Source organism: Sander lucioperca, chromosome 6 (genome assembly GCF_008315115.2).
Source record: "Sander lucioperca isolate FBNREF2018 chromosome 6, SLUC_FBN_1.2, whole genome shotgun sequence".
In the NCBI taxonomy this organism is placed as follows: Eukaryota; Metazoa; Chordata; class Actinopteri; order Perciformes; family Percidae; genus Sander; species Sander lucioperca.
The window spans coordinates 31,243,913-31,269,619 of record NC_050178.1 but is presented as its reverse complement, the minus strand read 5'-3'; the positions used below and the strand labels follow the sequence as shown (position 1 = coordinate 31,269,619).

The 25,707-nt window shown below is 41.4% G+C and overlaps 2 protein-coding genes across 6 annotated transcripts; both read right to left on the bottom strand.

Annotated features, from left to right (window-relative positions):
* Nucleotides 1-368: 368 nt before the first annotated feature.
* Nucleotides 369-20,761, bottom strand: esyt1b (extended synaptotagmin-like protein 1b). Of its 2 annotated transcripts, none has more exons than XM_031321527.2 (52): nucleotides 20,105-20,761; nucleotides 18,962-19,003; nucleotides 17,889-18,023; nucleotides 17,708-17,781; nucleotides 17,545-17,617; nucleotides 17,280-17,369; nucleotides 17,058-17,113; nucleotides 16,760-16,880; nucleotides 16,486-16,662; nucleotides 16,175-16,257; nucleotides 15,920-15,968; nucleotides 15,734-15,823; nucleotides 15,550-15,645; nucleotides 14,968-15,039; nucleotides 14,799-14,885; nucleotides 14,540-14,689; nucleotides 14,207-14,320; nucleotides 13,947-14,123; nucleotides 13,705-13,790; nucleotides 13,565-13,613; nucleotides 13,327-13,416; nucleotides 13,145-13,240; nucleotides 12,977-13,048; nucleotides 12,756-12,842; nucleotides 12,492-12,638; nucleotides 11,975-12,081; nucleotides 11,577-11,754; nucleotides 11,281-11,457; nucleotides 11,068-11,150; nucleotides 10,709-10,757; nucleotides 10,536-10,625; nucleotides 10,242-10,337; nucleotides 9,793-9,864; nucleotides 9,430-9,516; nucleotides 9,187-9,333; nucleotides 8,465-8,601; nucleotides 7,985-8,111; nucleotides 7,807-7,898; nucleotides 7,514-7,655; nucleotides 5,930-6,106; nucleotides 5,737-5,819; nucleotides 5,290-5,338; nucleotides 5,080-5,169; nucleotides 4,263-4,358; nucleotides 4,100-4,171; nucleotides 3,921-4,007; nucleotides 3,678-3,824; nucleotides 3,435-3,583; nucleotides 2,523-2,654; nucleotides 2,298-2,400; nucleotides 1,472-1,521; nucleotides 369-1,087 (listed from the first exon to the last, which is right to left on the bottom strand). In XM_031321527.2, the coding sequence occupies exons 1-52, from the start codon at nucleotides 20,465-20,467 to the stop codon at nucleotides 1,060-1,062; spliced, it is 5,523 nt and encodes a 1,840-aa protein (XP_031177387.1). In that variant the 5' UTR covers nucleotides 20,468-20,761; the 3' UTR covers nucleotides 369-1,059. The 2 variants fall into 2 exon arrangements, with proteins under 2 accessions (XP_031177387.1, XP_031177396.1); XM_031321536.2 differs by having other exon boundaries at nucleotides 8,471-8,601.
* A 641-nt stretch (nucleotides 20,762-21,402) lies between these two features.
* Nucleotides 21,403-25,473, bottom strand: zc3h10 (zinc finger CCCH-type containing 10). Of its 4 annotated transcripts, none has more exons than XM_031321493.2 (3): nucleotides 25,237-25,473; nucleotides 23,546-24,749; nucleotides 21,403-22,374 (listed from the first exon to the last, which is right to left on the bottom strand). In XM_031321493.2, exons 2-3 carry the CDS (start codon nucleotides 24,686-24,688, stop codon nucleotides 21,862-21,864), a joined length of 1,656 nt encoding a protein of 551 aa, XP_031177353.1. In that variant the 5' UTR covers nucleotides 24,689-24,749; nucleotides 25,237-25,473; the 3' UTR covers nucleotides 21,403-21,861. The 4 variants fall into 4 exon arrangements, with proteins under 4 accessions (XP_031177353.1, XP_031177359.1, XP_031177374.1 ...); XM_031321499.2 differs by having other exon boundaries at nucleotides 23,546-24,831; nucleotides 25,237-25,428; XM_031321514.1 differs by having other exon boundaries at nucleotides 25,340-25,404.
* Nucleotides 25,474-25,707: the final 234 nt, after the last annotated feature.

Here is a 25,707-nt window from a genome sequence, read left to right as displayed (position 1 = left end):
AAAAATCAAGAAAACCTTTCTTTGTTTGTTTTTTGAAAGAAAAACATATCTATGATCTGTCATGGGCATGTTTTCTATATCTCCTACATTTGAGGTTTCTCCATATCATTTGCAATATAAATTTAAATACATTTTCATAATCAGTCATACGTGGCATGATCTTTTCTTTTACAATAGACACACTATATGATATTTAAATATTAAAGTCATCCACTGTATATCACAGCAGAATAATAGGCTCCATTAAACAATTAAAGAAGTGATACAAGTATACACCGTAGAACTGGTAATACAATGTTTAAGAAAATCATAAATACAACTTTTTTTAAGTCTAAACCCTTAAAAAACTGTTCCACAAAAGCAAAAAGTAAGCTGTGGAAAATCTGTTTATTTTTGTTACACCATCTTTCATTGGCTCTCATCCATGAAGTTGCAAATATACACAAAAATCAAACAACGATCTAATTGTGACGTAAGTTTAACAAATACATGTCGTGTAGAAAGAAGATCTTATAAAATGATTTTCAAAAGGAATTTCAAACATAAACATGGCAATGTGCTGTGAAATATAAAATAACTTCCATGAAAGCCTGTCATAAAACAGATTCAAAATACTGAAATGGCATTAGCATTCATAAACAAACTTTAGTCTAAAAACAACACTCCCAGATTTTAAACATTTAAAACAACACAATATGACTTCATTCTTTCTAGACCTGTTCATCTTTTACTTGCTCCACTCCATCTTCAAACTATTATTTCTTCATATAGAAATGTAACCTTTAGTCAATACGAACATTCACTTTATTCTTGTCAACTCAGCTACTTTGACCTACTTATCTTTGGTGAGAGTATTGATGTATGTGAATATAGAATGCAGTTCAATTCTATACTACGTGAATACACAGAGAGCTGGGTGGATGCAGGTAAGGCTGTCACGGTGGTACTGTACGCAGAGGTGTGCAGAAGGCATTAGTGTGAGCTGCAGCAGTGGCACTCAATGCCAGGTTGAGGGATGACATCATCATCATTGTAGTATGACATAAGCAAGCAGAACGACTATTCAGCTTCGTCTTTCAGGGTAAACCTGGAATAAATATAGGGATGGAAATTTAATGTAAACTGAATTAAATTGTATCAATTTTATCAGTAATCATTTAATTAATGATGGTCATTAAACAATGAAATATGAAGAAAACAGCAGCACAGTTAGGTGATACTCCACAGAAAAACATCCAACTACTCCTGCAGGATACACTCCCTGCTGTCCTTACGTACTCAATGTCTTACAAATTGTCACAGTTTCTTCTTTCTATGTATGGTTTAATGTTTTTTTTTTCTATCATGAAAATGTTATTAATCCAAGCTGACCACAGCCTCTGTTCTCTGGCAGAGAGGAAACTATGAACTTTTTGCTGCCATTTTTTAATCTGAGTATCACTTTAAAAAAATTGGAATACAGTCTGCTCACCATTCTGTGACACCAGAAACCAGGTCAACTTGGCCCAACTCGATCTGCACCTAAAAAACAGGAATGACATGTTAACAGCTGTATAAGCTGTACATCTTGTTAATAAGCAGTATATACATGCAGAACATGTATATTCAGGGAAAACTAGGAACACAAAAGTTCAAAAGTTACCAGGCAGAATTTACGCTTTAGCTACACTGCACATGTAACGTATGCAGACCTTTCGCCGAGTGGATGTGCCGCGGAATATATCTTTTAACTGGCTACGCCTGCAGTGCACACACAGCGTAGGATTGTGTGAGTCAGTGAGCTTTTGCTTTGGGGGGGGTTGCCAAAATACCCCAGCAAATCAAATCCATACTTCACCGTTAACCATCAAGCCACTAAACCTGTATGGAAATTAACACCTCTGCTGAAGTGATAAATTCGTTAACGATCATACCAAGCAATCGGCCCGTTCCAAACAGGCACATTTTCAACGGGCACTGTACTAGTATAAATAAATCTGCGGTGCATGCTCACCACATGTGCTGCTCTCATGCCCAGTGAAGCCAGTTTCATCGATTATAGTAGAAGTGTAGTGTTGGAGCATCCGCTCGGCTTACTTTATGCTACGCATGCAATGTAGCCGGCCCGTTACTGACTGCACAGCTTGGCCACATCTGTACAAGTGTGGATTTACCCAAATTAGGTGTGATGTGAAGTAGTCACATGTGGCATTCTTTGGATAGCCTGATGGTTACTTGTTAGCTTTTGGCTGCTGTATGTGTGTGATGCAGAACATTTTAAGCGATATCAGAGTTGCAGGTTGAGGTCTCAGACTGACCTGTCCAATGACGTCGCGGCTCCTGAACGAGGCTGAGTTATTCTTCACTGATACAACGAGGCGTCTGAATCTCATCTCATCCACAGACAGATTGTACTCGAACCTTATAGAATTGACAAAGATGATTAGATGCGAACACCTTACAAAGTTCCTGAGAGATAAAAAAAAAATAAAATAAAATAAAATAAAACCTGCACAGGAATATAAAGACAATTAGTTAATTACCTCTCATTGTATTCTGGGTTGAGGTCTTTTTTCTTCACTGCGGTCTTCCTCTTGGTGGCTTTGCTTTTGTCTGGCAGCAGCATGACGGAGACATAGCTGTCTACACCATCCTTACTTTGAGACAACAGACCTCTGTACAAAAAAAAACAAAGCATAGCTCAAATAATTGTACATGTTAAAGTGTAGGAATATTAAATGGTAACACTTAATAAAAAATATAGGTAGTTAATGATTAGTTACTGTTTTTGAAAGAGTAACGAATGATTAGTTACTGTTTTTCAGAATGGTAGTTACTGTTTTTCAGAATGGTAGTTACTGTTTTTTTAAAGAGTAACGAATGATTAGTTACTGTTTTTCAGAATGGTAGTTACTGTTTTTCAGAATGGTAGTTACTGTTTTTTTAAAGAGTAACGAATGATTAGTAACTTTCAAAAAACAGTAACTAATCATTAACTACCTATTTTTTGTGTACCTTATTGTAAAGCGTTACCATTATATTATTCTTAAAGTCCCAGTATATTAGAGCAGTATAATGCCTCTATGTAAATTAGAGCTGTCATCAACAATTTCCTCACTTCGTTAAATTGTAGATTTTTCTTAAAGGGTGGGTTCATTGTTACTATAAACAAAATAAAGAGTCAGAAACTGGGTTAATATCAGGATATAGTGGCTTTTTTCTTCTTCTCGCTACATCTGTGGTCAAGCCAAATACCATCACAGTGAGCTTCTCAAAGCTAAAGCTGATGTTGAAATGTGCCATGATAATATCTGGCAAACAAATTTGTAACAAAGCCTGAATTGGAAAAAAACAACAATAAGCCTTCCCTTAAACCAAGCCTTAAATAACAATGATACCAACAGTATATCATTGATGAGAACACAATCTGACTGACTTTATTTGAGGAAGCTCACCTGCAGGCATGGACGATGACGATGAGCTGTCTCTCCTGCGAGGAATATGAAAGAGACAACTTCACCTGCCCGTTTCCAGATCCACAGCCAGAGGCAGCACAGGGCAGAGTCCCTGCACTGATCATATCCACCATTTTGGAATCTAGAATCTATTGAAAAGAAATTCAGAATACGCCAAGTCATTATTGATTAGTTGTTATCAAATGCTATACAAGACGTGTATGGGCAGATGTGTTTTGTCACTTTGAGTTCAGCCCTCAGCAGCATCTGACTCTCAGGTGCGGCTCCATCCAGATGGAACCACTGGTCCAGGACCAGCTGTGGCGCCGCAAGCAGCTCCTTCACAGGAACTACCAGAGATCCCATTGGCTGGTCCCAACCACTGGACAACTGCAATTCAAGAGAGAGAGACACAATGTAAAATTCACTCCCAACAGTGCTGCTGTTAAACTTGAAATGCAAAATAAATGTAAATAAAGCTCTTGCCTTTACTACAAGCATCTGATGTTTAGGGTCAAGGACCAGGAAGTAGAAAGACTCATTCCACTGAGGACTGGTGCTGCGGTCACACAGCTTAAGGGATGATGAATATACATGAGTGAGCTATTACAATAATAATTCATCTATTAGACTGACAATAGAGCATCAAGCATCAAGAGTCTCACTTTGGTTTTGTAGGATGTTTCACCCAGATGAAGCTCAGCCCCTGCTTTGGGCTCCTTTCCACTCTTCTTCAACTATCAAGGAAGAGAGAGGCACTTAAGTTTTTATTACATGAGAAATCATTTTAATACTGCACATTATGTAAATAAACTGCAGGTAACTTACAGGCAATGAATGTGCTCTCTCAATGTAGACAAAGAGCAGAGCGGCGGAGGGGACAGCCTTGTTCTGATACGACTGGAGAGATTGAAGCTGCAGCACCTGCGACATGGAGCACAGCCAAGTTAGGCCTGAACATTATTTTGCAATGTAGATAATATGTCCTGTCTGTTGGAAAGTGACTGGACAGCATATGTAGGTGGCTGCTATCTTATCGACGCATCAATAGTGCATTTTTAAAGGTCCTATGACATGCTGCTTTTTGGATGCTTTTATATAGACCTTAGTGGTTCCCTAATACTGTATCTGAAGTCTCTTTCCCGAAATTCAGCCTTGGTGCAGAATTACAGCCACTAGAGCCAGTCCCACAATGAGCTTTCCTTAGGATGTGCCATTTCTGTGTCTGTAGCTTTAAATGCTATTTAGGAGGAGGGGGGGGGGGGGCAAGGTGGAGGGTGGGGGTGTGGCCTTGTCCAACTGCCATGCTTCGCTTGTTTTCAAGCCATGATGTCTCTCTCTCTCTTTCTCATGGGCGGGCCAAATTCTCTGGGCGGGCAAAGCAGAGAAAGGGGAGGTAATCTTCCTCCTTATGACGTCATAAGGAGCAAGATTCCAGATCGGCCCATCTGGGCTTTCATTTTCTCAAAGGCAGAGCAGGATACCCAGAGCCATTTCTAGCCACTGAGGGACCATAGGCAGGCTGGGAGAACTCATATGAATGTTAAAAAACCTCATGAAGTGAAATTTTCATGCCATGGGACCTTTAAAGTGTGTTTGAATAAACAACGGGTGATAGAGCTGTCAACATAAGTTAAGGACAGACCTGGTCAAGTCTGACTGATTGTGACACTGTAGGAACCCATTCCAATATCAAGTGGACCCGCCCAGACTTCACATCATTCAGAGTGTACCACTGCAACAGAGACACAGTCGATTAAAGAAGCAGGGCAACACACCTTCATATAAGGAAATGATACAGAGCAGAGTTCAGAAATCTTATGGCACGGCTTCAGATCATTAATTATTGACTAACCTGATCTGTGTACTGGGATCTGATGACCTCATTTAGCTTGATACTAAATCTGTAAACATGAAAACAGGCAAATGTTGACCTACAATGTCCAGAAACAAAGATTTCCAATGTTGACATTATGGAGTATATTAATGCTACTTAATGAAAAATAGCAGAAAAGCAATCAACCCCCTAGATTAATACAAATCATTTTCAAACTCCCTGTGTAAATATTTCATTAACCCAACCCACATCAAATATTCAGTTCATGTTGATGTTTGGCAATAGCGGGACAGTGCTGTGAATGGCGATGCATTTCAGTGCAAACTGATGTGATTATGTGTTAATTAAGTGCCAGGTGTATCTCTGTTAGAATTCTTACCATGCAGACCAGTGTTCTTAGGACTCCACACCTTTTATCTTGAGTACTAATATAAGTGAGTGATTAACCAACATTAAGACACACACCTGCCAAGAAAGTCATCAGAGTCTAAATCCTTATCAAATGCTTCAAACTTGATCCACTGAATGCTGTGCCCACTCAAAACCAGCTGTTAAAAACAAAAACAAAAACAAAAACAAAAACAATATTTGTACAAAATACTTAACATGCAGAGAAATCCAGTCAATATGCAATGCTTAAACCAAGAATACTCCATACCTCATACATTTCCTTCCATGTTGGGTTCAGATTCTCCTTGATAACATGACTCTTGAATGTAACTTCCCCTATGTTGATCTTGACATAGGGGTCGCTCTTGCCCTTCACCATGCCCCCCATCAGGTTATCTTTGGCAACCAGATTCTGGGCCTCCAGCAGGTGAATCCTCAGCAGCCCCTGCAGGATGAAGACAGGAAATGTTATAGGACATACAGGGAGTCGCTGAGCACACAGCATATGTAGCTTGGTAATGTGAAGCTACTCTATATATTTCTATATATGTGCATTCCACAAAGTAGCTAGAAGTACAATGTCTTCCTTATGTCATAAATTCAGAATAACTTCTCTAAAAAAACAGACCCATATGAGGACTACTAAATGCCACTGTAGTAGCTCAAAGTTACCTTTTATAAGATAGACAGTGGTTCTCAACCTGTGGTTCGGGACCCCCTAGGGGGTCAGAACAAAATTTCTGGGGGTCGCCAGATAGTTGTAAAAATAAATGAAATAACCTATACTAGACTGGGCAATGTTTTTTACATTACTGTGTGAGCTTGGTACCTGGAACACAGAAAAGGGTCTGAGGGTGGGTCGGGGAGAGAACAAGTAACAAACACATCAACAATCCACAGAACCCGGAGAACATTGGACACGGCTAGGTTAAACTAAAACTAGCAAAGCATTATTTGTTATGTATAAATCAGAGCATTCACAAAAATCACTCGAAATCCGCAGGGGAAGGTGTAGAAACAGCTGTTTACACTGGTTTGGAGCGCTCTCTCTAGTTGTTGAGGGGGGTGGAGGGGTCGCAAACACCATCTTCATTATTCTGGGGGGGTTGTGACTCGAAAATGATAGAGATAGAGAATACCTTTCCAAGTTGTCTTATCTAAATATGGTCTATTAGAACTTGTTTTTACATTAGTAAAGGTCCCTCCTTCGCACCAGAGTTCTGTACATCATATAAACGATACAAAGGTTGTCCCGTTTCATTTTCTGCCGCTTGTCTGTTTCTATTCCAGCTGATATGACACAGGTACCTATGCAGCAGTTCAGTAGAACTTGCACCAGATCCACCAAATCAGCAGAGGAAGCTGAAATCTTCCCAGCAGAACTTAACATGATATTTAAAGACAAGAGGAAGTGGCACATTGACAGTGTTTGGAAAAAGCCTGGTGTTACTCAAAAAACCCACATGATGAGACCCAGCAGCATCAGTTCACCAAACTAGTCACCATCTTATGATTGGGGACAAAATGAATGAATAGCAGAATGTTATTGTCAGTGTGATGAATTGTCACACACCTATTTTTGATGGAACCCTGGTCCAGATAGATATTATGGTTTTTAAACAATTTAAACAGTTTTTCTAGTATATAAGTGTTTACTTTGGCAGAGGGGTGGAGGGTCGTGCACCTTGCCGTACACAGCTAAAGAAGGTGTTTTCTAATTGTTTCAAATAAAGCAAATACTGTATGTAAAAATGGGAGGGGGGCAGTGACAAAGAACAAATACCACTGTACAGTTGGTGGAAGCTAATTATTTAACATCCACTCTGCTAATCAAGGCATGAACTAAACCCACCTCTTCACCAAAGTTCTGGCTGGGGGTGGTGTGTGGTGGAAGAACCGCCCCAGCTTTGGGGATTTCTGTGATCTCTGCTGGCCCCAGGGTGTCAGCGGGAAGACCAGTCACTGTGGCGTGAGCAAGGTTGCCTAAACCAGTACTGCACACACACACACACACACACACACACACACACACACACACAATATATATTATTGTTAGGTATCTTTCTATTCTTCCAATTCATGGATTTTTGAGGCAATAATGAAGGGAAAATAATATGGTCTTATTTGCTGTGACGTGGAGCTCACCCTGTTTGGTTTTGCTGCGGTTCAAAGTCTTCTTTAAATGCTGTGTCTGACTGTGTGGGATGTTCTTCTGGAGCTCTTGGTTCCTCCACCAGCTGAGCAAAATTACATGGAATGTTATGAAGGTGAAAATAGACAGGTTAAACATAATAACAACCGACTATAATGTGCTATGACTCACTGCAGCAGCAGGGAATGTATCAAGTGCGGTGTGAATGGCAGCTGGTTCAGCGGGAGCAGCATCTTGTGTGGAGGCCGCGGCATCTGCTGCTTCAGAGTGTTTAAACTGGCTGGATACTGCAACCGGTCTAAAAAAAACAAAACACACTGCTGTTACAAAACACCACAGCCAGACTCCTGAATGGAACTAATTCATTTTTATAGTAATGTTTTAGCTTCACTTGGCTACAAATATACTTTCAAATCATGTTTTATAGGAGCATATTTGCCTGAATATCCCACCGACAGGAACACTTACTACACTTCATATATTTATGAGTGCTGGCTTACGTTTCAAATGTGTATCTATTGCTTACTTTTCTTTATATTTAAATGACACTAAGTGATATTGTTTTGGTGTTTTTTAAATAAGGCCCAAGTACAGTCTGCAGATTTTTGATGTGTGTATTATCAAATTAGGCAAAAAAAAAAAAACACTCACTTGTCTTTTGTCAGCTCTGAACTTTTTTTGTCCTCACTGGCTGCTTTGAATTCCTGTTTAGTAGAAATGACCATCTCTTCTTTCTTTGAACCAGCCACAGAAGGCTGCGGAGCTTCAGTCATCCTTGAGCTCAGGACCTGTCAACAATACATACTATGTTTACATGCACATAATATTCCGGTTATTGCCCTTATTCGGAAAAAGACAATATTCCGACTAAGCTGTTTACATGGCTAATGAAAGTGAATATTCCACTAATATTCCCATTTACATGTAGCCGTGCATTTTCAAAGTTTACCAGCGGTGGCGGGCTTGTTGGACCGTGCGAACACAGCCTCCCTCTTTCATTCCTTCAACCAGCTTCTTGAAAAGGTCGGCGTAGCGATGTGTGCTCATGTGCAAAAATCTGCTGATATCCAAGTCTTTGATAATGTTTAAAAGTAGCGGTGTTTCTCCTTCTTATCGGGTCTGCAGCCTTGCAAACTGTTGGCTGGTTGGTTTGTGTACAGCAACCATAGCAACGCACAGAGCTGACCATAAGCCGTAAACAGGCATAAACTGGGTGTAAACTAGGGTAAAAACTGAGACGATTGAGACGCATATTCCAATATCCCACGTCTTAATCGGAAAATGCTATAAATAATAATAGTGGAATATTGATGTGCATGTAAACATACTTATTGACAACAGTATAATAATCCCCTTTCTGTGTATTCTCTTACCTTGAGTTCAGCCCTCAACAGGATCTCACTTTCAGGTAAGGCTCCATCCAGAGGCATCCACTGGTCCAGGACCAGCTGTGGTTCAGAGAGCAGCTCTCTCACAGGGACTACAAGAGATCCCAGTGGCTGGTCCCATTCGCTCGACAACTACCAAGATAAGGACACATTTATAATGCCAGTCAGAGGTGGAGATGTTCTTGACACTGGTAGCAGTATTCAGATACTGCAGTACAGTACACTCACCTTCATTATGAGCATTTCCTCTCTGGGGTCGCGAACCAAGAAGTAGAACGCCTCATCCCACTGAGGTGATCTGGAGCGATCGCAAACCTTTAAATAGAAAAAAAAGGAGAGGTAAGTTGGACAAGGGGTGGTTCCTGAAACAGGGCATGGAATAACAAGATATATATGGTCATTTTACTTTGATAAAGTTATCTTCTCTTTCCACTGGCATTTAGAATAGCCTAATGAAGGTAATGGCATGAATTACTGTCAAGCCTTGTCTTTTTTAATACCACCAGTGGGAGGCGCCAAAGTTTAGGTTTTGTAATTCTAAACACGGTAGCTCTTGTTAAGTGTTTAATGTCTCTATCATCAGTCTCATACCTTGGTTTTGTGGGTTCTGTTACCGAACACAAGCTCGGCCCCAGCCTTGGGCTCCTTTCCACTTTTCTTAAACTGAACACAGAAAGACACATAACACATAAAATTATGCAAATAGTTTGTATTCACTCTGTAATTAAGGCAACAGCGGTTCGAGATCCAACTTCTTTCTTTAAAAAAATAAAACATTCCTGAATCATTGCATCATAAAATCCAACAACAGTGATCGTAGCTCAGCAAGCAGCAACTATTTCTCAAAGTCCTCATTTATTTTAATCTAGTAATTACTTATATATAAAAACAATATCTTCAAGAGTACAAAGAGTTTTCCACTTTATGCCAATAGAGGATGTGTTTATCAACATGTGCTTTCCAAACTGTTGTCTATCTATAACTCAGATGCAGCACACTTATTAAAGTGTTTGTTCTGGACCAAATTCCGAGGGACTCACAGGCAATGAGTGTGCTCTGTCCACATAAATAAAGAGCAGGGCTGCAGAGGGAACGGCCTTGTTCTTGTAAGACTGGAGAGACTGCACCTGCATCACCTGCAGCAGAGAATCAAATATTAAATACATAACAATGACTCAGTGCTGATGGCACGGTGAACTGAGCAGGGTATCATATTTGGCATGGAACAGATTTGGGAGGAATAGGCAACGCAGTTGATGAAGATTATATACATATACAGTATATATGCGTGAATAAGTGAGGAAACATAAACAAATGATAAAAATTGAACTGACTTGATCCAGGGTGTCATTATGGGACACTGCTGGTACCCACTCCAGTATCAGGCGAACACGTCCAGAGTTCACATCATTTAGAGTGTACCACTGAAACAGAGATGAACACTTACTGAATTAAAGCCGATATTTACACCGCAGCAACGAAGTACAGTAAGGCATGCAATACTGACCTGGTCTGTGTACTGGGAACGGATGATGTCTGCCACACTGATTTTGTATCTGCTCACAATAAAAACATTTGTGCACATTTTACACAATGGCACAATCTGTGAAAATGAAGCCAGACCCTTAAAATGCCCTGAAACATTAAATCTTAACTATTTATATTTTCTAATGCTGTGAAAAGTTAGTTTCTATAAGTAATGTTAGAAAACACGGAAGAAGAAGAAGAAAAAAAAAATATATATATACACCATATGGTAATATACTGTACCTATAAATTACCTTCACGGTCAAATAACTAAAGTAAACGTTGTTGTTACCCCACTGAGGTAATGAAGCCTCTAGAAACCTCCACATTAGCCCTCACCTGCCCAGGAAGTCATCTTTGTCCATGTCTTTGTCATACAGCTCTACCTGCACTTCCTGTCCTGACTGAGGCCTCAGCACCACCTGAGGGAAAATTGAACAGTTAAAACAGTTAAATTAATAAAAAATGAGGTGGTTCACATAGTATTATCATCATCTTTTCATTTGAAATAATGCTGACAGTAAACGAAATTGCACAGTCCTTCATACACACCTCATACATCTCATTCCAGACTGGGTTGAGATTCTCCTTGATCACATTACTCTTAAAGGCAACCCCTCCAACATTGATCGTGGCATAGGGGTCACTCTTGCCCTTCACCATACCGCCCATCATGTTATCTTTGGCAACCAAACTCTGGGCCTCCAACAGGATGATTCTCAGCAGCCCCTACAGCAAGGGATCATTTCACTTTATATTGGTAGTTGTTTTTTTTTTTTAAACTAAATGATTGTGTAATGCATTATTGCATGTATCTGCTACTTTAGATCACTATTTTGTGACGTTACCTCACTGGCAAAGCTGAGGTCTGGGGAAGCATGAGGAGGTTGTGGTATAGCAGGGCTTGGTGATTCTTCCACCTTCTCTTCAGTTACATCAGCTGGCATTCCCTTTACGTCAACATCTTCTTGTAAGGTCACTGAAGAGGCAATAGTCTCCACAGGAGGAGTGTCCACTGAACTTGACCTAAAAACACAAAGAGTAGCAATAAAAAAAATAAGGACAAATGGAAAGTAAAGACAGACCTTTTGAATTAGCTATCTCACCTCAGCACCATAAAGACATGCATGTTAGGTACCGTAACTAGGACTACAGTTGAAAATTAGCCGTCTGGCTAACACCGGCGCATTTACAGAAATGCTGATTAATGTGCGTTGTCTTAATCAAATAAATAAATAAATCTTACCTCAGCACTGTGTCTATCTCCTGTTTTTTCTGAGCAGGGGAAGGGTCTGATGCTGAAGTGACTTTAGCCTTATCAGTGGCACCGGGACATTTGCTGGGGATCAGCATCTGTAGTTGAGTTGATATAATTATCATTTCACTTAGTTTACCAGCTTTTTATTAGTCTTGATTGTATATATCAATATCAGTAGAACAAGTACAAAAAAGAAAGAACTGCCTCAAAAAAAAAAAAACTCATGACAATGAAATAAAAGATACAGACTGAGACATACAGATAAAAAGAAACAGAAAGAGATATTCCACATAGTTACAGCGAGTAAAAGAAATGTAGATACAGACAAAGACTCAAATAGACAGTTAGACACAGAGAGTAAGATATATAGACAGATAAGACACAACACAGAAAGATTAGAGGCACAGAAAGGGAGGGATAGTGCAAGTGAGAAAATGAAACTTAAAGGACATACACTAAATATTTAGAAGACAAATAAAGAACAACAGACAGAGAGTTCTCCCACCTTCAGTTCAGCCCTCAGAAGAACCTGACTCTCAGGTGAGGCTCCATCCAGATGGAACCACTGGTCCAGGACCAGCTCTGGTTCGGAGAGCAGCTCTCTGATAGGAACCACCAGGGAACCAATGGGCAAGGTCCAGCTGTGGGAGAGCTGGGGAAAAACAATGCAGGGTCTTAGCAAAGGCAGTATTTCTATACCAGAGATCACACGGCTTGCATCTGTATGACTTTTCTGTTCCACTTTGATAATGCACTGAAGCCAGCGTACCTTAGCAACAAGAATATCCTCTCTGGGGTCTCGAACCCGGAAGCAGAATGCCTCATTCCACTGAGGAGATGTGGTACGATCACACACCTTCAGAGATGCAAGAGTCAGTTAATATTACTAACAGATATCGTGTCACGCTAACAATATTACAATATTGCAATCAGTGCTTTAGAAAGTAGCTTAAAACATAGTACTATCAATTCTAAACTGAATGGTCTTACTGTAGTTTTGTAGGACATTTTTCCAAGAGAAACATCTGCTCCCACTTTTGGCTCCTTGCCGCTCTTCTTAACCTGTAGAGAGACAAACAGGCAATAACAATAAAAGCAACTATAAACATTAACTGCATATCCTGACATCATCCTTAACATCAGTAGAAAAATACTCACTGGTAAGCCATCTGCTTGCTCCATAAAGACAAACAGTAGGCCTGCTGAGGGAACCACCTTGTTTTGGTAGGACTGCCTGGAATGGAACTGAAGAACCTGAAGACACAAGAACAAACCAGTGAGTATGGATTAAGCCCTTCAGCAACGGTCCATTAATCTAGGATTTCTCTGGGAAGACCGACCTGGTCCAATCTGTCTGACTCTGAGGCTGTCGGAACCCATTCCACTATCAGGTGAATGCGACCAGACTTCACATCACTGAGAGTGTACCACTGAAAGAAGAATTGGAATCATTTAAACACGGGAACTGTGCTATGTGTTACGGATGTACATAAGAACGGGTTCAGTATCTAATCAAAGTGAATTGGAGACGTGTCACGCTAAACATGCAGCACATGCGTTTGGCGAGGGAGATCCCACCTGATCAATGTACTGAGAATCGATGATGTCCTTCAGACTGATCTTCAGCCTGTATGTTGGGATATGTGAGATTAGAATGCATCTTTAAATCCACACATTTTTTTTTTTTGATAATTGAATATTTATAGCTGTTATTGTACCTGCCCAAGAAATCATCCTTCATGTCCATGTCTTTATCAAACACCTCCACATGCAAGTCCTGGCCAGGCAGCTGGGTAAGAATCACCTGAAGGGTGAAAAAAAAAAAAATGTTGCACATTTCAAAGGACTCTTTCAAACCAATTATACTGCAGACATCTATAAATACATGCAAACTTCAGTCACTACTATTCATTTCACAACAAAACAGTGTTATTTCAATACATAATCTTGTGTTATTTACCTCATACATCTCATTCCATGTGGGGTTAAGATTACTCTTTATAACCTGACTTGTGAATGTTTCACCCCCGATGTTGATCTTGACATAGGGGTCACTCTTGCCTTTTACCATGCCCCCCATCAGGTTATCTTTCGGAACAAGGTTCTGTCCTGCCAAAAGGTGAATTCTAAGCAGTCCCTGAGAAAAAAAAAATCACATCAACATTAGAATAAGAAAACACAATCCTAAATCAAAATCATAGTTGCAATGTCCTCCATTACCTCTGTGGCAAAGCTAGGATGAGGGGAGGTCTGCTGGGGCAGCTGCTTGGACATTCCAGCCTCCAGATTAGATGACACATCAGATGGAATACGTTCCTCATCTAACCACAGAACCTATGTTACAATAGAAAAGAAGAGAACCCCAGATAATAGTCTCATTTAATCTCAGTTGAGAAACCATTATACATATGAAAAAAAGTTTGATCAAAATCAAAACTTTTGGTTTGTATGATTAATAACCTCCTACATTGTGCTTGTTTTTTTCCCCAGTGTATTTATTGGTCATTAATTGGTCTAATGCAGTGCAGGTTCAGTGAATGAGTTGCCATTTACCCTGAGAACTGTGTTGATATAGATGCGACTAGCAGATCCAGAGTTGTTCAGCTGAAACCACTGATCCAGAGAAAGATTGGAATTGGACAGCAGACGGGACAAAGGGATGGTCAGACTGCCCAATGTCTGCACACGGTCAGCGTCCTTCACCTGGTTGATTTAACATGAAGGGAAGCCAAAATAAGACCACAACATGTTTGGCTATTAGAATACCAAACACAAATGTCAGTGCAGAGAAGCTGATCTTATGAGCAGTTACCTGAATGTCTATGTCCTGCTTGCGAGGATCCTGGATGAAGAATGTAAAAGCTTCCTCCCACTTGGGATTAATGGTTGTGTAACAAGTCTAAATGCAAGAATAAATAGTGTGCATATAAAATAGGAATAAAAAGGTACCGCATTATAATGGACTTTCCCAGTAGATTTACCTTGCTCTCTCTAGTGATGTCCTGCACAGAGAACTGCACCATGGGATTGGGCTCCTTATTTCCCTTCTTCATCTAAAAGAATCAGAAAAATATGAATACACAGTAAGGCATGTGAACAATGACATTCTGTAACCAAGAGCAGAGCGATAAATAGACTTAATCTACCACCATGACAGCATGTGGTTGATGTGAATAATAAGGCTACCATAGCAACAGCACAAATACCGTAACTGAAAGGAGGCACCACACTGCACGGCATAATCAGGAAGGATACATTTGCATTGAAAGAAACCACAAAGACTGAGTTTCACTTCAAAGATTGTGCCACTGCTGTTCCCTTTTGTGTATTATATGACAGCGGAAACTGGCAAAGTAGCAAATGTGTGTTTAACAGCCTTGGATGAAGTTTGCCACACTCATCCACACTGCAATGGAGGGCACAGGGCTTGAGGCCAAGGCAACAACTTTGTGGAATGTCAAGACAGGTGGCAGTTACAGCTCTGCCCCAGTTTAAACACACACAGGAAGCAGCTCTGAGCTGAGCACGAACATGGGCAGAGAGGGTAGAGATATATGACTCACAGGAAGTGCCTCAGCCTTATCCAGATATACAACTAAGATGGCTGAAGAAGGTGGATCGGCAGTCTTACTGGTGACGCTTTCATTCCTCTTTAGGATCTGGGGTAGAAATGCAAACAGAAAAAAAATCCATTAACTCTAGAATTCCCTTAAAAGTAATGCATCAGTGGAAATGAGTGACTCAGACCTGCTCAAGTCGATCAGTGCTAGGCAGCAAGTCCAACCACTCCAGTCTGAAATGAACCCGTCCTGACGGAGTTTCTTTCAAAGTGAACCACTGGGAAGACAGCCACAGGCATACATTTATAATCCAAAGATTAAAAAAAACTGCTTACACAAACAGCGACCGAGACGATAACAGCGTTTTACTTACATTATCGACAACTATGGATTTCTTCACAATGCCCAAATCCAATTTGGTCCTGTATGGAGGTAAGACAGAATTCAATAAAAAGAAGAAAATGTATTGCTGAATGAAAAAAGATCATATCATAGAAAGCAGAAGCTGTAACTTCAAAAGTACAAATACATGCTTCAAAAAAAGGTAGTGTACTTTTTCAACTGGCCAGGAAAGGTGACAATGCAAGATTTAACTCAGGCACACAAGAGACATGAATATCATATGTACCTGCCCAGGAAATCATCCTGGTCTGTGTCTTTGTCATATACCTCCACCTCCAACTCTTGTCCAGGCACCTCATGGACTATAACCTGATGTACCAGACACACACAAGGACATGAAGACTGACAGAGGGATTTGTATGGAAGCTGGCTGTGGCCTCATGCGACCATGAATGAAAATGAACATTCCCAGTGCTGTAACAGTCTAATCCCTCAAATACAGAACAAAATGAAATGATATATGATTGAGTCTTCCAATACCTATGCAATGACAACACAAATGTTAAGCTTTTCAAAAAAACTTTCCATTTTTCTTACCTCATACATCTCTTTCCACTTGGGAGAGTCTGTGTTGTCAACATGTTTGGAGGTGAATGTCTGAGGGCCAACCCTCAATATGGCATAGGGGTCCGACAAGCCAGCCATAACCCCTTTCACGTAGTTGTCCTTGGCTGCTAGATTCTGTGCCTCCAGTAGGTGGATGCGTACCACACCCTAAGAAGGAAAAATAGGGACCAAGATGTAATATACTGGTGTTGACTGAGATGTGAAATTATATAATAGTCTCCCTCTATCTGTATTCAGGCTTTACCCTGGGCAATGGAGAGCGTAGTTGGGCCACATGCAGGTCTGGAACCAGAGGGACAACCAGGCGGTTGGGCAGCACCAAGAAGGAGGCAATGGCATCCATAATCATGCTGTCAGACATGATACTGAGACAAAGAAACAACATTTCAATTGAAATGTACTGCTGTATCGTCTATATCATTTGTTATTCACCGTATGATAAAACCCACACATTAATAAAATATTGTGAGGTTGTGTTTATTATAAGGTTGTGGCTGTTACTAATGTGTAAACCAATGAAAGGTTATTCCAGTATGACTCACTTCAGTCCAGGGATGTCCAACAAATTAGTCAGTCCAGTCCAATTGATGTCTAGTTTCTAGGAACAGATAAGGCAGAGGAATGTGCTGCACATCAATCAAGATTGATGCAAAATCAATAGTATGAAAAGCATACAAGTCTACTAAGATACATGATGGTCACAGGAATGGGTGTTGAGGGGCAACAAGAAAAGGGCAAATAGAGGTGAATGTAGATGGACGTACAGGCCGCTGTATGAAAAACATGGTGACCGCACCCACTATGGGCACATCTCCAATCAGAGGCTCCAGAATCACCCGCATCATCCCATGTAGCTAAGGACAGAAAAGCAGAAAGGATGCTCATGAAAACCATGGATAAATGCTTAAAGAATGGCAGATCTTCTGTATATTTCAGTTATCCCATTAGACAGGTAACCTCTTTATATTAATAACATGTTACTCTGTAATTCAGTCAAATAATACTTTTAAACTTGATAAGAAGACAGACCTGTATTCCTTTGACTCCAGCTTTGCAGAAGTATCTCTTCACCTCAACGTTGATCTCTACATTGCCAACATAGCTGAGGATACGAGGACAAAATTATCATCTACAATAATGCCTTCTAAAAGCTGTAATATAGAGGTGACGGTGACTCACAATAAACATTTACCTGATATACAGATCTAGCAGGACTTGTCCTTTGTCATTCTCAGTATGTGCCTTGATCCCTACAACCTTCATGGCCTGGACCAAACAGAAAGCACATTTTCAGCACAATATAAACAACATGCATCACTTGTGTGAATATTTACAGCAGTGTCATATTCTAGTTGAGCTACCCATGGCATTACCTTGTCTCCCATATCCACTTTTGTGAAGCTGAGGGTTTGGAGGTGGGTGCTTGAGGCTCGGATAGATGGAGCAATGGTTTCCACCAGCAGCTTCTCAAGGTATTGGCCGACAAATGGCCACACCTGCTGCAGCACCTAGGCAGCCCAACAACGATATGGTTGTAAGCTGCTTTTATTAGTGAGACACATACCATAATATACAATGTACATTCCTTCCAACCAGAGACTACTTATTTATGAAAACTTTGTCATTTTGGCCACATGGTAACAAAACGATCAGTCAAATGCCTTGGCATCCATAAGCAAAAACTAAAGAAAGACAGAGACAGCTGTAGCCAGTTGAGTCTCCTCAGCTGTTAGTCCACAGTGAATCCTATGCTCGACATGTGCTCACTTTTTACATAATGTTAATGTTGCTACATAAACATTTAGAGAAAGCACAAAAGCAGAGGCACTGCTTGTCTGTGTGACTGTGAAAAAAACCCAAAGTTGGTCTCAGTCTGGCATAAGTGGAGAGTGAGTCATCAGCTGCTTGCTCCTGGGAGAGATGCAGTCTGAGCAACAAGGGAATCTGCTGACCCCCGCTCCAGCAACCAGTCTCAAATCTCTGCTTTGTCTGGCTCTCTGACGCTTAGATCTCGTGGTCCTGTTAGCATGAATATTTTTATTACTGTATGTCTGTATTAGTTGCCCTTGTTTCTCCGGGCTAGAAAAGCAAAGGGGGTGGGGGGGACAATGGCTGCAGTTTTTTTTCATTTGGGAGGACTGGGCAGCTCCTCCCCCTTCCTGTAAGCTAGGCTGTAATAAAATGGAAATGTTGAGAGGGTTGCCTGGCACTGGGCCTGCTCTCTGCAGTACAGACTTTACAGTAGCATAGCAAGGGCTTCACTAATGGGGTGTGGCCTTTTCAGCTAGCACCAGCTCTTAACCTAGCATACTCTACTTAAAGCGTCAATCAACACAACAGCTGAACAGACAGACGTGTTTGCTGTGGGCTTAAATAAAGGAGGGACCACTAGTGTCTTCGTGTAAATGGTGAGATTAAGTGAAACGAGAAACCACTGATATTTTACCTTATTCAGCCACTCAACCTTCTCAACATCTGGAAAGCTGACCTGAAGGGAAAAAAAACAATGAGGGCGCATACATAAATTATGCATAGTGCATGCCTAATAAACACACAACAGGATGGGGAAATGATTCAGCCATAGCTGATGCAGGTCTGGAAATGTCATTAAAATCACTGTTGATATCTCAGTGCTTTTTGCACCATGTTTTAGACTGCACAAATATTTCCATTGAAAAATACAGCTGGCTATTGTGTGTATTATATTTCACGTGTGGCAATTACTTTTGTAGTGTGTGAGATGTCATCCATTTACTGATTAACTCATAAAGAAAATCCTACCACATGTCATTTGTTTTGCACACTGGAGACAGAGCAATATTTAGATGCCCCATGAGGAGTCTGCATGCTGTCTGGTTAGGCAAGCAATCACTGAAATCACTCAACGAAACATACAAAGTATCAAAGTATCCACAGGAACCTCATTTGGGTGTGGCTAGATGTTCTGAGTCAGGACAGGCCTATGTGGGGTTCAGCATTTCCATTTTGGGCACATACTCTCAGGATGTATAACTTGCAAAACAAGATTATTGTAGTTTGTGCACATTTTCCAGCCACCTTTACTTAAAATTGCACTAGGATTAGTGGGTTTAAGTTTTGTTGTAGTTGTTGCAATGCACTCAGAATTGCCACATTATGCTTTCAAACAAGTTTGGTCTAGAAAACACACACAGCACGCATGTTATAATTAGAACATATTCTTCCTCTGCAACATTGGGAAAAGCAGTGGCTGTATTTTACTGCCTGGCGGGAATTGATTTATGGGAGCATTCTCATAAAACCTTAATGCAATTGTAAGTGTTACCAGATAGCCTAAAGAAAAAAAAAAGAAAAAATAGTGAGTGACGCCATAACAGCTAAAAATAGTGTAAGGCTATGATTAGGGTGGTTTACTGGAAACACCACGCAAATGATATAATGTAGTGATATTATGATTTTAGGGTCCACTACGTTTTACCTTGACTTACCGTCTTACCGTAACGTGGGGTTATTCTAGGTCAACATGGGTTCAGAAAGGATAGTTGAGATGTTGTGTGAAGATTTTTTATGATAGAAGACACATGCTGACAGTTGTAGGGTCATTTCTTACCCACGCAGGGAGGTCTCGCTTGATTTTGGACATTTTCGTAAATGTGTGCTCCTCCTCGTTGGTGAGCAGCTGTATGGCTGACTTCAGGCGTGCCTCCTTGGCTTCTCGGGCATGTTTCCATCCCGTGTAGACCATCATCCCGAACACCAACAGGCTGGTGCTGACCCGGTAGTAACCGGCCAGGTAGACGGGAAGCAAGGCGCCCAGACATTTCCCAAACGTCCAGAGCACCGCGACCGCACTTATCCCTTTGGGCTTGGGACCTTCGGTCTCCACGGTACTCAGAGCTTTCTTCTCGGTGTCGCCTGTGCTCACACACTCGGCGCCCTTGGCCTCACTCGGCTCCGATTTGTCGCTTTGCATAGTGGTATCCTCTAGAAACAATCACTACGTTAAGGTTGGATAAAAATACTAAGTTTAAAAGTGTTCCTAGGACTTAACGGTGAAGTTACTCTATCGTGTCATTTTCTGTCGTCAGCTAGCTAAAGTTACCGTTTGAACCGCTGTATGTTGCTTCTACCCTCGCTAGTTCACCGTTCGACCGTGTCGCATCTTTAATGATATTGAAACGCATTTGTTATCGTTGTATTGAAGCAGTTTTACTAAGCACGGGTCTAGAAGAAGTGGCCGAAGTTCTGCCCCTTAACCAGCCCCCCCCCCGTGATGAAAACACGCCCACTGAAGTAAAAACGCATGTTTGACTCTTTCGCTGCTGCGGCAAGACAGTCATCTAATTTTTAGTAATTAACGTTACCGTTATTACTGCAGCATTACGTTATTTACACGGAATTATCGGAATGTAACTTTCACTGTCTATTAAAAAGCATAAGTTATATTCAGATAATTCCGTGTAAAATCTGATCATATGTATTGTGTAACACAATACATATGATCACTGCTTCCTCTCAAATCGTTAACCCGCAGCACCGCTGGTCAATTCTTTCTGCTGCTCCAGTTTGTTTTAAAACAGCAGACTAGACATTCTCCTCAATCCCCTTGATCCGGTGTGACCTCCATGGGTGTGACCACCAAGCCCGGGTCATGATTCCGAAGGTATAATGCAATCCCAAGGTACAAGAGACCCACACGGATATAAGGCTTATGAAGAAGCAGAGGGTATTATATTCAACTATACACAATGTGACTCCACCCTAACAACTCAAGCAATATGTAAACATGAGCATTTGCCACAAGAAACTGTCTCTCTCTCTCTGCATGACTTATTTATCTTACCTGTGTGAACTAAGTATAGAAAAGTAATTGTGCACTGGAGAAACAAAGTAACAGATAACACAAGATTCATTGTTGAGTGGCTGTTATTATTTCTTTTTTTCAATCAGCAAAGTACCAAAGTTAATTTACACCAGAGCAATCCACAAAAATATAAACACAAACTGCTTCCAAAGTCTTCATGTCCCCACAAGGATGACACAGCAGTGTTGTGGAAATGGTTCAAGCAATATGGATGACCTCACATATTTTCAGTTTGTTGCCATTTTTGGTGCCTGTGTTTGCCTTTGGTACACAAACTGATCACAGGTCAGACAGTCTGTATGAAAAAATGTCTTTGTAATGTTGCCACAGAACACAGAGTGGGTGTCTTTATCCTGCCCTCTGGTGGAGAAGTACAAGTGTCTTTACTTCACTGTTCCATCATCAGTTGAATCTACACATAAAAGAAGATTATCTATGTTAAAAATCACAGTTAATGATGCTACAGTCTGACTTGTGGGTACTACAGTCCTTCACTTAATCAGTTAGTGAGGCAGAGTGGTGATCCTCATGCTTTGACTCGCAATAGGGTACGACACCATCGGGGTAGTGGCGTGACTCATGGTGATGCCAGGCATAGGCTGCGTCATGGACACTGCCACTGGTGCCACAGATACAGCCACAGGTGCCATAGAAACAGATGGGGCCATCCCTTGGGCAATGGTCTGTGCAAGGGCGGCTGAGAGGGGGGTGATCTCAGGGTTCAGGTGAGGCGGAGGGGCTGTAGGTGGGGCACTATTAGTCTGGGGCGCTGAAGGGGCGCCGGTAGGAGCTACCAGGTCTTGCTGGGTGACAGGCCGAGGCTGCAGTCCAGCGCTGCTCAGGGTGGTGTGAGTCTGGGCGATGCTATGATTGTAGGAACTTATTGCACCCACAGGGGGCACCAGACTCTGCTCAGTTGGTGCAGGAGTGGAAGACAGCGTCATTACCTTGGCCTGGCTACGGAACTGGGCGTTCTGCTCCAGAAGAACCTCATTTGTGGCTATGAGATTTGAAACCTGAGAAACACATGAGACATGGATTAAAAAAAGGACTGGGCTCCATAAAAGTCCACTGCTAAAACTTTGGCTTTGTCAGGCAGAAATTAAGTTCTTGTAAAAATTGAATTTACTCTTCACAGAGTGTGTCTGTGTCTTATGATGTTGCAGAATGTCTTTTCTTTTTTAAATGTGCCCAAATATATTCATTAGGGTTTTAGTCATATGACTTTAATGAACTTTACAGTCCAAAAGCCAAACATATTTTGTTAAGTATCATATAGTAAGACAAAGAAAGCAGCAACCTCCAAGAGGCTGGAACCATATTTTTTACTTGGAAAAATGACTTAAATGATAATCGTTTAACAAAATAGTTTCTGTTCAATCGATTGGCTAGTTGTTTCAGAAATACTTCAAACTTCCAGCCCTAATAGCAAGTTGTAGTTCAGTTGGCTTTTCCATTTCATCCATCCAATATGTTGATATGCTGGTCTTCAGATGCTCTGGTAACTTTAGATGAGAAGTCTTGTGTTGGATGACAATGATTTGCTTTGTTAAAATCTCCACTGTGTACCAATCTGTACAGCCCTCGAGGGATATTTACTTTGCCTGTGATTTGGCAGTCATATATAATACAAGACCTTGGCTTGTGACTAAAGTTGAATTTGACTTTTACATGGCACTATCATGTGAAAGGACCATATTAATTCATTCAGTACAGGAAGCATACAAAGTTACATTTGACAATATAATGCAATCTGATACAACAGCCTACAACAAATTCTACCTTGAGCTTATAAAATTCAATTATTTGTTAAAGCTATGCTGCGTAGTTTCTGCCGCCCCAATGAGGAATTCTAAGTAATGACAACAAAACTGTGATACAAGCCTTCCGTGACCGTGCACCCCCCAAAAAAAGTTACACACTAAAGCTTTAACACATTGTATTTCACTGCATTATACTGTCAAAGGTGGCTGTTATTTTGCACGCCATTGTATCTGTTATTAGTTGTTTAAAAAACAAATTATATTGCATAAATACAAACATGTTTAAATTTGACTGATACAACTGCTATTTATGTGCGAATTGCCTAACAGTTCTGTAGTAATTCCATTCAAAAATGTCTTATAGGTCTAAACATTTTGATTTAAGTTTCAAATAGTTTGTTTTTTTACAATCGCTCATTCTAACCTGCTTCTTCAACTCTTCTACTCTCCTCCTCAGCAGGGAGTTCTCTTCCTCCAGGAACCTGTACTCCAGAGGACGGGGTGGCAAGGATGCTTGTAATCCCAACTCATAGTGTGCACCTCCACTGACATCTGCCAGGCGCAGCCCCTCCAACCGCCGCCTCTTCAACTGTAGAGCAGTGTGGTCCATAGAGGCCTCCAGGGAGCTCGCATCAAAAAGCCCACTTTCAAGCAGAGGGTCATATACTGAGCATGAACTCCTGTCATAACGCCGTTGCCCTGTAGAACTTACGGACAGACAAGTGCTCATCCCACCTCCACCTACCCCCCCAACTCCTGTGATACCTGGATCTCTGCAACCACCCAGGCTGGGGCAACCCATCCCCATCATAATACTTCCACCTCCACCTCCGACAAGTCCTTGCATTCCTCCACAGGCACTTCCTCCTCCAACACCTATCCCTCCCCCAGCATTCACCATTCCACTGGCACCTGGCCCTATAACACCACCCACTCCAACCCTGGATGGCTCATATTCAAAGTCTTTTTTGACATGGCGAAATTTACACTTATTGCCCCTCTGGCACTCGCCCTTCAGGAAGTCTCTGCAGATAGGGACTTCCCCGCGGCTATGTGGGAGATCCATGGGAGACAGGCCCAGTCGTGCTGCCACTTTCCCTCTTAGTCTGAGGGGTAGCTCACCTGTTTTCTTGTAATAGTCCTCATCCTCTTTAGATCCATGGACAAAGCGGCAGTTGGAGCGACTACACTCCTTGTTCTGGTAGTCATGGCAGAAGATGAATTCATTCTTTTGCACTCCCAAGTCTGGCACCTCATTGAAGTCTGGGTGTCTAAAGCGGCAACGCTTTCCTCTCTTGCAGACATTGCGTATGAAATCCCTGCAGACACCGCCCAATTCCAGTCCTACACCTTGCCCCCCACCTCCACCGTTCCCACAACTGTTGCCATTTCCGAGCGCCCCTCCTCCCCCCATGCTCCCAGAGCCGTTGCCTCCAAGACTTCCTCCTGATCCCCCTCTGCCCTCCGCAGAGCTTCCTGCCAAACCAGACCCAGGTCCTCCTTCTTCACCCAGACTACCACCACTTCCACCGCCACCTGACAGGTAGGAGCTATCACGGTCAGGCATGGCGCTTGGCCCAGCTCAAGGAGAAAACAGCACTCATGTGTGTGAGGGGGGCGGACGTGACCTGCCAAACATTCACATACACAGGTAATGAAGTCATGAATAGCTTTTTTTCCTTGGTGTACTGCAATTTTCTATTCAAAGATCTGCAAGACAAAAACATAAACCCAAGTTAAGCTTTAGAAGTACAAGAGAATATGGATATGAAAGATCCTGGAAGGGAATGTAACTTATGGTCCAACTGGATATGGCTAAGACTGAAATGACAAAACATGGTAAATAAAACGTAGCGCTGCTGCTGTTGTTGTTGTTATTGTCGTCACTGGAGGATGAGCAGCAGCCAGCGATACGAGTGCTTTGATAAAATAACGAAAAATGTACACAACACGAACCTAAATTGAATACATATGGTAGATTTCAGTAAATAAAGCACAATCTGTTGCATCATGTACCTGAATAAGTAACGTTAAGCCTACCCATGTTAGGCTATATCAGCTAGCGAACGTTATCTAGCTAGCTAGCTAAGTGGCTAAATGCTAATGTTGTCTTACCAAATAGAAACCTAGAAGCAGGATCCAGATTATTGCCGAGGGATTCTCACGCTTAAACGCCCTGGTCTGATTCAGTGAAATGTATACAGATATTTCTGCTTACAACAGCAACCAGACATGTGTTACTTTTGGCAATTCCTCGAGGCCCCGGGGCTGTTGTTTACCACACTACCAACGAATAAGACAACCCTCTTCCTCTTCTTCTTGAAGGTTTAACGGCTGTTGGCATCCACATTGTTGCATTACTGCCTCCTGCAGGTTTTGCTCTTCCTTAGCATGTCTTTCTAGTCCAGTCACTCACTCTTTTAAAGAGATTTTTAAACTTGATATTGAATATTCTATATATATTGAATATCTTGTTATTGGGGAATTTCCACATTCACAAGAAGAAATGGGCGGACTCCAAACCAAGCTTTGAACACTTCTTTCAAGAACTGCACCAATACGGTAACACCTATAGTATATATATAA